Raw genomic sequence first — 15,191 nt, 5'->3', positions numbered from 1 at the left:
ACCGGTATCTCTGGCCAGTGTCAGTACTATAGGATTCCCCTGTGATATACCACATCTCCCTCAACAAAGGCTCAAGGAGACAGAAGAGCCCTTTCAGTGGTCTCCAGTGGACCCTGATTCACACTCCAGTAGTTCTGCAGGGAGAGGATCCCAAAGCCAAAGACAATGAGCTTGGCTCTGTTTTCTATAATGAGTTGTACAGACTGCGTGAGGACATTACCGAGAATTTCTCTTCTAAGTACTTTTCCAAGGCTGGGTCAGCTCACTTTTTTTTTTTACCAAATCTGTATTCTATTAAGACTTAAGGCATTCAAGAACAGGCTCCTCTGTGTAGGGGGAACATATTTAACAGACAAAATATTCCACTGCAATTTCTATCGGTTTAAAACTTGCAGCCTCTCTGCAGCTCCTCACCCGAAGCTCTATACAGGTAGGAGCTGGCGGGTATGCAAAATCAGTTTGTGAGAAACAGGAAGAATGAGTCTTGCGGTATGCATGGAATGCAGGTTTGGCCATTCCTTAATTTAGAGAATTGTTATGTGTCAATAGGGGAAATTGTGTGCATACAATATAATTACTGCCTCATAATTCTGCTGAGTCTGTGTATTTAAGGAATATTTTTTTTCTGACTGGGAACAGCCTAATGAGAGGAAAACAAACATATTACCAAGTTATTAACTATCCATGCTGTTTATAATTAGCTCCTTATCAGTGATAGCTATTTGCAGAAAAATAGAAGAGCAACAACTGAGCTCTTAAGTAACATTAATAACCTCACTTTTTTGCTTCTGGAGTCACAAGTAAATTCTACCTGAGAATGGTCCTAATGATGAGCACTGTAGGGTACACAGCCTACATGCAAAAAAGAAGGAGCACGAAGTTTTTAATTGTTGTGTAAAGGAAATTGTAGTCACAGAGCTTCATAACGTGCACACTAAGTGCAAGATGCAGAATGCTCTTCCAATCACTAGAAACTGTAAGAAGTTATTGCTAAGAGCCTCTCTTTAAAGATTTTTTTTTTTTAATAGAAACGACAGCTATATTCAAACTATAGAGACTTTTTTACACGTGTACTTGCTTACTGCAAAGCTGGTGGCACTGCAGACTGAGATGAAAACGTAAAAGAACCCTGGGCTGAAGTTAGACTTTCTTGTCATGTCTTTGAAATAAGTGATCTATTTTGGCTGCGGGGGAAAAAAAAAATCAAATCAATCTAGTCCCTTAATAGTGTTCAAGACTACTAGAGTCACTGGGCTTGTTTATAAATCTAATCTCATGGACGGTTAAAGTGAAAGGCAAAAAATAAAAAATATCCTTGTTTGATAGTTAGCATTTAAGCCAAAATCAAAGTAAGACCAGGCAGTCATCTGCATTAACAATTCAGTTTTCCAAAGGCTGAGTCACAGATTTCTAAATGCTATACAAAAACTAGAATGGCCAAGGTCCTAAACGGATGTTAGTCTCACAGATAACACTTTTTATGATAAAGATCGCATATAAGTTCATCTTAAGGCTTTCCTGCTAGGACAAAATAGCACATCTCAATATGCTCCAAATTCTCTTCTGCCACAAGTGACACTCCAACAATTCCAGTGGAACTTCTCCTGATACACCAAGATACAAGCCAGAAGTTACACAAGTCAACGCAGCATTTTTTCTTTGAAGCTTATACATATAAAGAGAACTTTAACAGAAATCCTCTTGAACATTCAGCTCTGTGAATCTGAAACAGCTTCACATCTTGAGGCCCCCAAACAAGTTGTCAAAGAATTTAATGGTTACTTCCCCAGATGAGTAATGATGCTGGCCTGGGTTTCCAAGTAACCTGTTAGTAAGCAGAGATTAAATTACCTGGTAGAGGATGTGCTAGGCAAGGACCTCCTCATTGCTCCTGGGCTCATGCTGTAGTATGAAGAACTTTCCAAATCTGAGAGGGAGAAATTAGGGCCTGTTCCTGCAGCTATCGGTGCTGGGGAAACAAAAGAGATTGCAGTCAGTAAGTCGTGTGAATAAGGCATGAATTGCACTTCAAAATCACCTTCTTCCTCATGAGTGTGTTTAGTTTCACAACGAGAACAGGTGGGACAGGGAAATTAGAAAATGCTAATGGTAACTGGCATTGCAATCAAGAAGATGTAAATTTTATCAAGAATACAATGTTCCATGACATAGACTTTCTTACATTCCTCCAAATAAAAACATTAAACAATTATGTCAAGACTTTCTTTAAGTACTGCTTTTCTATTAATACCATTCTAACATTTAATGAAACTTGTTGCTTTTGCTTTTAGGACAACATTGCACCTATTGGCATAGTTACAAATAGGCTGCATCATCCCTGTAGTGTGCTTGGCATAATCTATAAGCAATATAGGCAGGGAAATACACACCTCAGGACCTTTGGTATATATGTGACGTACATCCCCAAGCACAGAGGTTACAAATGCTCCTTGGAGAAGGCACCACAGCAGATGAGAAACTCGAGTTCTTTTCTGCCTGCGAACATCCAAGTTTTCCTCCAGCCTCTCCTCCAGCTACATCAGAGCTAGAGACATACGACTCTCAAAAACCTTTATCCAGCTGTTGGCTTCCACTGTTCACCTCTCATTACCTTATCCAGCACCTAAGTTTCATTGTAAAGGATATGAATACCTTTGACTTCCCTGCCCTAAAGCCTTGGCTTTACATTAAAACATCATGAATTCCTACACACCCCAAAGTTTGCAGGCACAAGCCTATGAACTTCATGTGCCATAATCTTCTGGGAACAGAAAAGGAATGGAGCAGTTTAATGTTAAAGTCAACAGATAGTGCATTTCACAAAAACCCACCACTATACGGCAAATGGTACCATATCCACTGTCGCTGTTCCAGTGCTATTTACAGGACAGCACAACTTTGGGAGCTGACAATTACAGAGGATGATTTTCTCTCACATTTCAGAGACATCTGAAAAAGGACGTACTATACAATAAAATGCACAAGCTTGGCCTGCAACATACTGTCTGAAAGCCCTGATTCACTGCAACAAAGGCTAAGCAGTCTCAATGCCACACAAGGATGCTGAGCCAAGTTTAATCTTTGGTCTGAGAATCTGGCCCATTTTCAAACATGAAAACATCTTTCACTCCGATGGGGCAGGAGTGAGGAAATGAAGACAGGATAGCTCCTATCACCCAGCTAACATGTCTGGGCTGAAACACAGGCTTCTGGGAGTGCTGCCATTGACTGTAATGGGGCCAGTATTTCACCCCAAGTCTTAAGGAGCTCACAATGTCAGATTTGACAGAGGAATAATGTAGCTTTGCAGCTGCCTCGTCATCCCCACAAGACAATTAGTTGTTGTTTGGCAAGGACCTTTTAAGAATGTCATTGAGACAGAAAGGGAACAGCCCGGATAGCCATGGACTTTTAAAAGCATGGGATGGAAAATACACAACACCATTAAAACTTGAGAAAATCTGGAATGATCATTAAAAGGAATGAAGTTGGGAAGTAATTTATGACCAGAACATTCAAATCCTTTGTTATCTTCTCTTAACTATCATACGCTTCCTGCACACCGGGTATAGTATATGAGAGGGTGTGTTAACAGAAAGAAAGAAAAATTAAGCACAGTAAAATTAACTCATTTTATCAATTTGTGCTTTCTGCAACAGTTTCCTGACAGCAGCTACAAGAGGCTGTAAAACTGATGAATTTGCATGGAAAAAGAAACCGGTGTAAGTAATTTGTGTAAAAGGTAACACGGACATGGACTGCTATAATTCAGACACCCTGCAGATAGCAGACTGCTGCAGTGTGAGCAGTTATGGGTTAGAAAAATGACCACACTGCAGTCAGTCTGACTTGAATGGAAATCAATCATAAAGGTACTCTCTGCAGCATCTACTCCACAGTTTTCAGCAACTTCCTTGCCAAACAGATCTGTGCTCTGTAAACCCTTTGCTGATCAATTCCTCTGCACCCTCTACCTACCAAAGCCTAACTTACAGTTTAAGCATACTATTTTCCAAACATATTTCCAGGAACATAAAAAGGCAAGTGCTAAATTAAAGCACTGTTTCTTTCAGATGCACAATGAATTTCCTAGCCATTGCAAGATTTATGAAACAGTTTTATTCCAAACAGATATGGAAGAAAAACTGGTATCTGGATAATGCTTCTCTTCTTTCTCTCACCCTATCTCTGTTTATTATCCTCTCTCCCCAAATCCTGGACATTTCTGTTCCAGCCCTTGAATTGGCCCTATAGGAAAATGAAATGCATCTCCAGAGCAGGGGTGGGGTAGGAACAACATATTGCTAACGCTGTGTTAACTGAGCACAAAGTAGAAAGGGCTAATCACCCAGTAATTTCCACCCAGGTAGCAAACATGAAGGATGCTTTGTTTGTCACAAGCCAAACCACCTTGCCACACTCAAGACCCTATTTGCAACCCAAGGGTTAAAGAACAAACCCAACTTCTAATATACATCAACAGACCTAAGCAGCAGAGGTTAGTGTGCTTAGCAGGCTTATGGTGGTGAGTGCTCGAAACCCCTTAGCAGCCCTCACACAGGAGCCACAGTGCTCGAAACCCCTTAGCAGCCCTCACACAGGAGCCACGATGCTGCCACAACCAGCTCAAGGTCTCTGGCCCTCGAAGTGCTGTGGCAAACATTGCACAGTGCTAAGCTGTTCCAAAACCCCTTCTCCTGCCTGCCTGACAGGCACATATTCAGTGCCTGACTTTCAGGAAAGGGTATTTGTATCTTCGCTTGCAGTTATCCCATTTACTGCTACAAAACAGAGCAACGTGCCAAGGTGTAAAGCCCACCCTGACTGACAGTGCCTACATTCAGCCTGTACCCAGGGCTAAACTATAACAGCCGCTCTATTACCTGACAACCCCTCACCAGCCAGTACAGAGAATCGGGAGAAAGGAGAGCAGACCCATGGGTAGAAGCACAACAGATTTAATGAAACACCAGCAATACTAACAGAGATATACAGAGTTATACCTAGCCAAATGACTATCCAGTCATCACAATCAACCAGATAGCAGCCCTCAGAAGACAGAGGAAGACCAGAAGAAACCCCAGAGGAGCTCCCTCTCCTCAGCAAACCTTCCCCATTTATAATGAACATGACATTATGGGATGGGCTACACCTGTAGCTAACTCAGGTCAGCTGCCCTGGCTGACTTGAAACTGCTAATGGCCTGCCTAGTATGGCTGGGCTGTGATTCTGTCCCAGCCACACCAGGACGGTCAGGAAGAGGTTAATGTTTTTCATCTGGATGGTGCAACGTCAATTCCTCTTCCTGGCTGGAATTTGGTTGAAGCCCTGCATGATTTTTGTCTCTGCTTCAGCCTCAGTGGAGCTGAGCCACACCTCACACCTCCTGTGTTGGGCTTTGGCTGCGGGAAGCTTGCTGCCTGGCATGAGCCTCCTTTAGTCACCCTTGTGTTTTGCAGTGCAGCGTGCCAGGAGAGTGGGCACGGTGCAGCTAGCCCAGCCAGGAGGCATCTGAGCCTGCTCCAAATGGCTTTTCACACTGTCCACCTCACACGGGCACAGAAAGCTGATAGGAAGGGAACACTTTTATTAATTTGCAGGATTCCCTGCAAACGCTGGAGTTCTGGAGAGTAAGCAAAGGGATCAAAGTGGTGCAAACTGTGACAAAACTCTGTCTAAACTAAACCTCTTCGTTGTAGCATCTGACAATCCACCGTGCAACCTCCCTACAACCCTGTTCCTCCACCCCAGGAACAGGCTCTGGCCCCACACAAAGCGGCAGCATGGTGGGGAAGCTCCACTCCAGCACAGCTGGCTGTCACACGCTGCAAATGGCAGAAACTCCAGGCAATGACATTAAAAACACACCATTTCCCCTGCTAAGAAGTGGTCTGCAGCAAAGTGACCTTCTGATAGTTCAGGAACATCTTCCAAACAGGAAAGGATGTCAGAAATTGCAGTTGCAAGTCAAAACAATAGTCTCCACCTACGTGCCAGCATCAAGATGCCATCTGACCCACGACTCCAACCTGACAGGGGGATGAGAAGGAAGGACCCCTCTTCCCCTAACACCCAGCCCACTGATGTCCGCAAGCTTTCTAAGCAAACAAACTGATGATGGCCTCAGCTCCCATTTCAGCTGCTGGCGTCACAGAAAAATCCCCGTGCAGATGGGACATGCTTGGCTCGCTCTCAGGGGCGGGAGGAGCCAGTTTGCCCAAAAGGAGGAGGGGGAGGAAGGTGGGTGCCTCTGCCTGAGCACCAGCACTGTGCTGCTCCCGGGGATGTGGGGCAGCATCGCCCCTGCTGCCAGCCTGCTTCCTCTGCTGCCAGCTTGTTAGCTCACATCTTCACCCAAAATGTCAAGAAAAATAACAGAGAAATTAACAAAAAGCCCACTGACTTAACCCAATTGGAATATTTATTTTGAAAAATTTATTGAATTACAGAACAGGAAACCCACTAAATAAAACCAGCCAGGCTGGCATTTGTCTTTTTTGGAAGACGGCACTCTCTTCTAGTCATGTTAGTATTTAGTTTCTCTTTTTTCCATTTTTATGTATTTATTTTTACAAACAAGCTGGGATGTGACTAAGATCATTATATGTGTAACACTGCAGCAAAGCGATAATGTGTTTAAGGTTAAATGGGAGAAACATGACATTTGACTAATAAACTTTTTCCTGTGTTGTGACTCCATAAACAAAGGGAAACACACTGCGCTGCTGCTGCTGCCGAAAGGAAAGGGGAGCTGGGTGGCTGTTTTTTTTTTTTTTTTCTGCAAGGCCTTTGTTTCCTACACACTGTATCATTAGATTCAAAGAGGTTTTGCGGAATACAACAGATATGAAATGTGTGATGTTCATTTTAAAATTACAAGTACAGCCTGCTATTGACCATCTAATTATGCTGAGTTCCATTTATAAACATAGCTAACCACTAAGTTTATAGAGACTTTTTGTGCTGCTTTAATAGGATATTGATCGAGAGCAAGGTTTGAGTGGACTGCCATTGAATTGTGTAATGGCATACAAAAGGCAAGGTCACGGCAACTGTTCACTCTATGCCTGCAGTCTATTTTTTATTATAATCTTTTTTCTTCTCTCATACCCAAGCCCACACAGCGTGTTTTGGATAGCAGCGCTTTGCTAAGGAATATAGAATATCTTTTTAAATGTTAATTTTCATGCTGCTGACTTTAACTACCTTCACTACTGTAATGCTTAGTATAGCAGAAAGCATACAGGCTGCTGTTTAGAGAGAGCTGTTTTATTACACCCTGGCTTTCACACACGTGCTCTGCGTGGAGGAGAGCCTCTTCTCCTCTTCTGGGCTACAGGAAGGCAGCAGCATCCTCCCTGCCCTTTGCAGCTACCTGCCTGGCCCAGACCCACGATAGGAGCAGGGGCACCCCACACCTTGCCATGGGCACCCAGCACATGCTGGGGTTTGCAGGACTTTCCCTGTAGGTTGTTTCGGCTGTACCTGGCCACTGGATGAAAGGCATAAGGAAGCTATTTCTTCTGTTGCATCCATGCTCCAGGCCTGGAGCGGCGGCAGTTCCTTTCGTTTCTAGCACTCGTCTGCCTGCCTCACAGCCAGGACAACTTCAGCCCCTGTCCCCATTGCTAAAGCTGCTGCTAACCAAGTCTGGCACTCGCTGCATCCAGCAGCCACAGTGTTGCAGGATCCCGAGCTTTCCAAAATGCCTTGGCCACAAAAGCAACTCTTACCTGTGGAAGTAGTGTAACTGTTTCAGGGATAATCAGCTGTACCATTTCTGTGTGTATACAGGAGCAGTAAGAAACTGCACGTCTGCCTGTGTGCTTGTGGCATGTATGCTTGTGTGCTCGCTAGAAGGATTAAAAGTCACCCCACTTGCTCTGTAGAGTTCCTTACTGCACACAGCTAACATCTTAAAACCCAAAGCGTGGCATTTTCAGTCCAGGGTGCAGTCAGAATTCCCTTGTTTATCAGCACGAAGAATGATGTCATTTTGACAAATAACACAGCACAAAACAAATATGTTTGATTTGGCTCTAGTGAATGTTCATAAATCCTAAATCTTTCTTCACATCCTGGGCAGTGCAGTTTATCTGGCTGCTTGAAGGACCTCCAAGGGAGGAGATCTTCCTAGCAGCTCTCTGCATAAGTGCACATGGTGCAGCCTCAAAGCCAAGAGGGGAACAGTATTCCCCATGCTTCTTTCCATGCTCCAACCTGCCATGGCCTCCCAGCCTCTGCCAAGCAAACAGGACTGTATGCCTGGCAGTGGCTTGGTACCACAGCCGCCCCTCTGCCGGCACCTTTTGCAGAGGGTATTCTCCAGTGCCATGCAGAAAGCTGCACACAGTGAGTGGAATATTTTCCTAACAAGGGTAGAGAGGGAGGAGGTTTTGCCTGGCCAATAGCTGGCTGTCAGTTCATGAAACCTGTACATCTCCAACACTTCTGCTTCTGAGCCTTTTGTTCTCAGCCCAAACCTCTCTAGAGATGGAAGAATGAACTCTCTGTTATCTGAAGGGGTCTCCCCAGTATCTGGGGTGACAGAGAACACTTAAGAAAGGAGCTCATGCCCTTTGCCTGCTAATAATGTAGGAGAACTGACAGCATGATCTGCAACATCCACATTGGATGAGGTGGAGAGGGGTCTATCTGTTTTTCAGATGAATTTTTATGATCTACTTTCTCAGTTTTACTAGGCTTTGCAAGATTCAGTAGCTGGGTAGCATTTCGAAAGAAAACCTGCATCTATAGGACTGAAGAAAGCAAGTTGCTGTTACCAAACAGTCTAGACTTGTTCAATAGCTCACAGAAGCTGTGTTGATCAGCACTGATCGGTAAGATAGATAATGGTAACAGCTGACCTTTCACTAGATTAATTCATTCCCCAAATTTGCATGATGGAGACAACTGCCTATTACTTGAGACTCATTGTCATGTGGACCTCTGGGAACTTTACTAAATAAACCTGGCACATAATTGCTACCAACAATATTTCGTATGATTAATTTTAGATAACAGCAGCCACAGGCCAGTTAAAACCATGGGAAATCACTTATTTCTATTGTCATATTATCAAAAGCAAGGATGGAAAGAAAAATTACAATGGGCATACACACAGATGACCTCTTTGTAAAGCAAACACAGAGCACACTCAGCAAGAGAGCAGGGACTAAACCTGAGGGCCCACTATGGATAGGCAGGCTTGTTCCTTCCCTAGCCATGGTGGCTTCTGAACGAGCCATAACTTTTTAGAAAGCTAAAACAAAAGAATGGGCTGAGGATATTGTGATTGCTCAAGCTACAGACTGTTAATAGCTGCTGGTAAGTCTGGATGACGGTTGTTCATAAGCTGAGCTCTTCAGCCCGAAAGTAACCCACAGACTGGTCTCAAATCAAGAACACAGGAACATGTAGACAACCCAGCAAGGGTTATATTGAAAAGCACACTCTTTAAAAGACCTTGCCTGCCAATTTAGGCAAATATGCAGCAATTACATCGTGTCTCTGATATGTTAAATAATTCTTTAAATATGAGCATGCGAATTCATACTGACTTTGCTGGGAATTTGTTGCTAGACGCTACACTAAACATATCCTACTGGGTAGCCACAGCATGTCAGGCTGTGGGCTTCTCAGACCTCACAAAGTAAACAAGGTTACAGCTGGTCAGTACATGTCTGGGGCATCTCCAAGGAAAATCCAGGGTGCTATCAAAAGCAGTGTAGCTAAATCAGTTGCTGGCACTCTTCCCTCTGAGTCAGTTCTGAAGTGATATCCCGATATGCTTTGGGGACACTATTTTTGGTAGAGGTGCTGGCTTGTAGACAGGATATAAAACTGAGGTCTTGACCTCCCAGGATTATTAAAGAGCCCATGAAAAAGAGTGCAAACCCCTGTGTCTGGAACAGATAAAAGCTGGGTATTTTTATTTTACCCACCAACATCTTCTGTCTTATTCCTGATAAAGTTCATGCCTGTCCTGCTCTTTCTGTGTGCAGGTGCCCATCCTTGGAGGTGGTGCGCTTCAATGGCAAGCTTCAACAACAAGCAGAGGGAACATCTCGGACATGGTTCATAGTTTGCAAAATAGGCTGAATGCTAGGATTTCTGATACACAATGTTTTAGTTTAGTTACAATAAACTTTCATGGAAAATTAATAAGCATGAAACATGAGGCTCATGAGGTCAATGCCAAACTCTCAGGGAGGCTGGGACTGGGGCTGGCTGTGAAGGCTCAAGGGGCCACTTTTCTAGCAGCCCTGTCCTGTGCACACATGAAGCACGGCTGACAGAGTCCAGAGGCGGTTCTGCTGTGTAGGGCTCCTACAGTGAAGATAAGATTGTGGTGAAGTGGGATGCCTTGCAGAGGGGGAGGGTGAATCCTTTGGGCTTCAAAAGCCTTACGCTGTCACACTGAAATACAGTGACATAGCACGGAGATGTTCAAAGGCTGGTGATAACTTGGTTTTGGCCACCACGGCTGCAGGTACCAGCAAGCCAGTGTACACAGTACAGTGAGTTAGATGCCAAAGTCCCTATTTAAGCGCTTCAGTAAGTGAAATGATTTGCAAATGTGCTGAGCACTCAGCAGCTCCTCTTGACTCCTAAGTCCTCTTAACTTTGTCCTTCTCACAAAATTCCCACCAGTTGTCACGGAAAAAAACTCAGGAGAAACGCCTGCTTCAAACTTTTTCTTTCTCTGTCTCTCCAGCACATATAACTCTGACATTCTTGTATCTCCCACTTGCCATGCTTTCCTTGCAGCATCCTATTCTTGAATACAAAGCCAATTTACTAGCTAGTGCAAGTCTTTCCAAAGAGAAAATAAAACAGGAAAATTCTTACAGAAACTCTATGTTCTAACTCAAAACCACAGATTCTCTGCTAGGTTTGTGCCAGTTAGATTCCAGCCCCAGAAGGACTTAAATAACATACTCAGAGCCAGTACACACACAAATATTCCTGCTACCTAGGAGGAGAACCGTTTTTATCATTGTCTGTGCTACCGAGATTGGTTACAAACTCTAAGGTTTTAAAAGGGCACATAGTTGAGTGGTTCACCTAGAGCAGTAGTAATGGTGACAATGTGATGTTACTGCATAGCTCCACACTAGCTGCAGAAAAGATCCTCAAAGGACTAGGACCTACAGCCTTGGCTTACCAGTAGTCTCTCTGCAAGAGACCGGCCATACTCTCTCCTTGGACTATCTGGATTATGTCATAGCAAAACACAATCAATGCACCTTTGATCAATGGAACAGGGTGGTGACAGGTACTCTTAATTCACTGTTGTTAGTGAGCATTGACAAGCCTGTAATGCTCATGCTGCAGTGTGTCATTCATGCTGGGGGCATTAGCATTCTTTAAAGGTCAAAACCCAAATCCTTCTAGAAGACAGAATTCCATACAGTTCATGGAAAACCAAGGCCTTACAAAGTCAAGACATATGCCTCTGCCCAACTGAGATTATCAGAGCTGAAGTTGGTACAGTTGTTGGCATTATTAGTGAGTTTGTCGATTTGCAGGTGTACAAACACACGTACGCATGACATGGATGAACACAACGTGCAAAAGCAGCAGAAGAAAATTTCCATCTTATGTGCACAGATCATGTCACTTATAGAGGTCTGGTTAAAATACAGTCCCTGGATCCTGCAAGGGATCCACCAAGTAAGCTGATCTCTGTAGGCATTTATCTGCATCCCATACAGAGTCTGCCCATTTTCAGTTGGGTACTGTACAAGCTTATCAATTTGCAGAATTAAAAAAATTTTAATTTACTTTTAAAAATTATGCTATTTTATTTTCCCACATTAAAAGATGTGGCACATAAACACCATCCACTGGTGAGAAGTGGGGAGACTCAATTTTCAAGATGCTGTTTCTGAATTGGGGAAGGGGCACGATAAGAAACAAAGAAAAAACTGGGATTGCAGAAACCACATAAACCAGCCACAAAATGATACTTACTTTGTGAGACTCTTACTAGCTCAGTCACACTGAAAACACCTGATGTGACAAAACTGTCCTGGAAGCCCAAATGTCCTACAAAACAAACAGAGTGAGAGAACTGCGATTAGCTTTAAGCATTTAATGACAGTATTCTCAAATACTTTACTTTCATTTAGACTTAAAATGTGACATCTAATTTCCCACTTAGCAGTAATTATTGTTTATGTAGGTGGGTAACTAATCATACAGCTATGTAGGCTGCTTTGTGGTTTCTATCTAGAGGTTAGGAAAGCTAACATGACACATCAGCAGGGAGATTTTTACATGTTAAAGCATCTCAACAGGAAATCTGAAACAAAAGAGGACTATTTTAATAAACGGTTACCTTGGATGACCCCTAATGACTTCACAATTGAAATGAAAATACTGTACCTAGGAAACAGACAGGACAGCTAAGTTCCATAATCGTTTTAAACATTATTCTCTAAAGAAACATCTGATCAGGATTATCTACCCATTCATTCAAACAAAACAAGATTTAAAGATGTACTCTTCATTTTTCTAAGGTTACACTAGGGAAATCTTAAAATAGCGGCTGGTTAAAAAAAAATTAAACGAATGCCTTTCCCACAAAAAAAATATTCTAACATTTAAAACTAGCTTTTGAAAAGTAAAATAAATCTCTGCATAAGAAAAGTATTAACTTTGAGCTTTGGACCGTCTTTAGGAACAAGGGTGTACGCCTCCATGCTTGCCTCCCTTGTGCAAGGAATGCCTCTCCACTTGGTATCAAAATGTTATTACACTTTACATAACAGTATTTTCCCTCTCTGAAAACATGCCTACCACCAAATGTTCATTTAATTTTCACGGGTGTGATCAATTACAAAAGGAGCAGTTTTCGGGCTGCAACCCAGTGTAAGTGTGTGGAGTGGGATACAGCAGTACACGCAGGATGTATCTGGACTTCAATTAGAGGGCTGCAGTTAGTCAGCCTAACTGACCTCCTGCTTTTGAAATCAGGGTCAAAGGAGAAATCTCAGGATAAAGAGATTATTAAAAGAACTGTAAAGTCCTACTTGTCCACAGGATAAGTGGCATACCTTTTTAGGTTGTCCTACTTAGAGTCACTGATTCCAGCGCACGCACACATATATTATTGAATGTTTTGCAGGGGCACCATCTGCTCTGTTGTTAATTGTTTGTCAGATTCAGTACAATTTCCCTACGTTCAGTATATTCTACTGCACCCCGCGCTCACCCCAGCAATACCTGAGCACTTTGCTCTAATGGCCAGAGCAACAGGACTAAGGCAAGTTGCATATTTGCTCTCCCGGCTTTCTTTTGGGGTTGTTTAAAAAACCGAACATATCCCATTGCCAGTTCTACCTGCAGAATGGGAAGTAAAAGAAATACATCTTGTGTGCAGAACTACAGACGGTGACATGTTGGGGAACGTGTCAGGTAATAGTTTGGGAGCGATCTGGAGGGCGGTCAGCCATTCATCTCCAGCCAAGATCTCAGCAAATTCTGCTCCGGCACAGAAGAACTTTCGTGTTTCTGTGAGGATCCTATGGTGCCAGATGAACGCAGTTGCTAAGCTAACAGACTTGAGACAAGTTTCTGCATCAGGCATGTTTTTATACTCCAGCAATAATGATGAGTTTTCAAACAGTGTATATGTAGATCTTTGGGCATCCTTGTGTATGTGTGTATACATATGTATTATGTACACAAACATATAAATATACACAAATCTGTCATGCTCCAGCTGTAGATAAATGTACTATAAAATATTGAAATTGATGCTGAAATTCAACACAAACAAATTCCTCAATCTGCAAACAAGGTTTTTATTTACATCAAGAGAATAAATTTTTCTCTACTTAAAACGAAAAAATGTTCTTACAAGCTTTTATTTTTCCTTATTTTCAGCTTAGAAATAGCTCTCAGATAACTGTAAATGCTTTTGCTTGGTCTGCTTTGTATTTTACCATTATAAAGGTGATGACCACATCATTCTGCTTTTTAGGAACGGTTGCTGGCCATACCTAATGTTTGTTCATTGAAAATTTCCCAAGTATTTTTAATACGAAGATCTACTTTTCATATGCTGCAGCAGACCTGCCTATTGAATTAAATGATCTGTGAATTAAAAATAATTCTCTTAGGTCTTCACTGGAACCACTCATGTGCCTAAAATTAAGCATATGCTTAAGTGCCTTGCTGGATCAGGGCCAGGATGCTTACTACTCCGCAGAGCCCTTCGTAGGGAAGCCAGTCTATGCTATATAACTTCTCATACTGTGCTCATCATGGCAGTATCTGAGCAACTTCCAGAAGTGCATTCAGCAATGCTACGAACATCTGTCACGTGTTGTTTTTTCACAGTGTGCCATACTGGCTCTGCATTGGTGTCCACTTCCATCCTGCATTTCTCACGCAGGTTCCCATCGCACTGAGAGGGAAGGTGAAACTTAAACATGGAAGTAAAAACAAATCACAACTAAAGTATGACATTTGGCAGATTTTTTAAGAGAAAGTCTAGAGTCCTTTATAATCATCCAATAAAAACATGATTGTCACACAGCTAACCATGTTACCTTAACCTGGCAAACGCAGGTAAAACCAGAAATGAAAATGCCGTAGAATGGTTTAAAATACATTCTAGCTCTCAGTGTCCCTCAGGGCATGAGAAAAGTTGAGTAAGTCAGCTTGAGCCTGCTAACTTCATTATTCTATTTTGCTGGGTATACTTGAAATGTCCACTTACTTCTGTAGGAACATTTCTTATGTGTGTACATATAATAGCAATGATTAAACAACAGCACATTGACGAGAGGATTTTCATCCTTCAATACTGAAAATAAACATTTCACAAATGAAAGGTGAATTTCACAATTCTCCAATTTGTTCTTTACTTATAAACATTAGGAAACCAGGGGCTCATCTCAGCAACCATTAGTAATAACTTGATACCCATAAAAGCAATGCCCTTGGCTTAAAGTTGTATCTTGAACTCATTTCAATGCATGGTTGGTCTGTGAATTCACAGTTCAGCAGAACTTCATGAAAGTTTAAAGGTTTGCCTGGATGGTTCAGATTGCAAAATCCAGGCCTAAGACTGTAGCCTTTGCTGAGCTGTGATTACAGTGCAACCAGACAATGAGAGAAACAGGACAAAGAAGCTAGACATGTAAAAGAAGAATGACTGGGAAATAGCAAGACTGACA

At 42.5% G+C, this 15,191-nt stretch overlaps 1 protein-coding gene across 2 annotated transcripts in view; it reads right to left on the bottom strand.

Moving 5' to 3' along the window:
- NFIA (nuclear factor I A) overlaps nucleotides 1-15,191 on the bottom strand; it is a 246,618-nt gene that overhangs the window by 73,381 nt on the left and 158,046 nt on the right. For both annotated transcript variants that reach the window (XM_086462126.1, XM_086462127.1), the window contains exons 4-5: nucleotides 11,977-12,051; nucleotides 1,852-1,969 (exon numbers count right to left, since the gene is read on the bottom strand). In XM_086462126.1, coding sequence (XP_086318252.1) covers nucleotides 1,852-1,969; nucleotides 11,977-12,051 — 193 coding nt within the window. The remainder of the gene's footprint in view (nucleotides 1-1,851; nucleotides 1,970-11,976; nucleotides 12,052-15,191) is intronic.

Source organism: Leptosomus discolor, chromosome 3 (assembly GCF_034619465.1).
Source record: "Leptosomus discolor isolate bLepDis1 chromosome 3, bLepDis1.hap2, whole genome shotgun sequence".
In the NCBI taxonomy this organism is placed as follows: Eukaryota; Metazoa; Chordata; class Aves; order Leptosomiformes; family Leptosomidae; genus Leptosomus; species Leptosomus discolor.
Note: the sequence above shows the minus strand (reverse complement) of the source record. Positions and strands in the feature narration are given on the sequence as shown.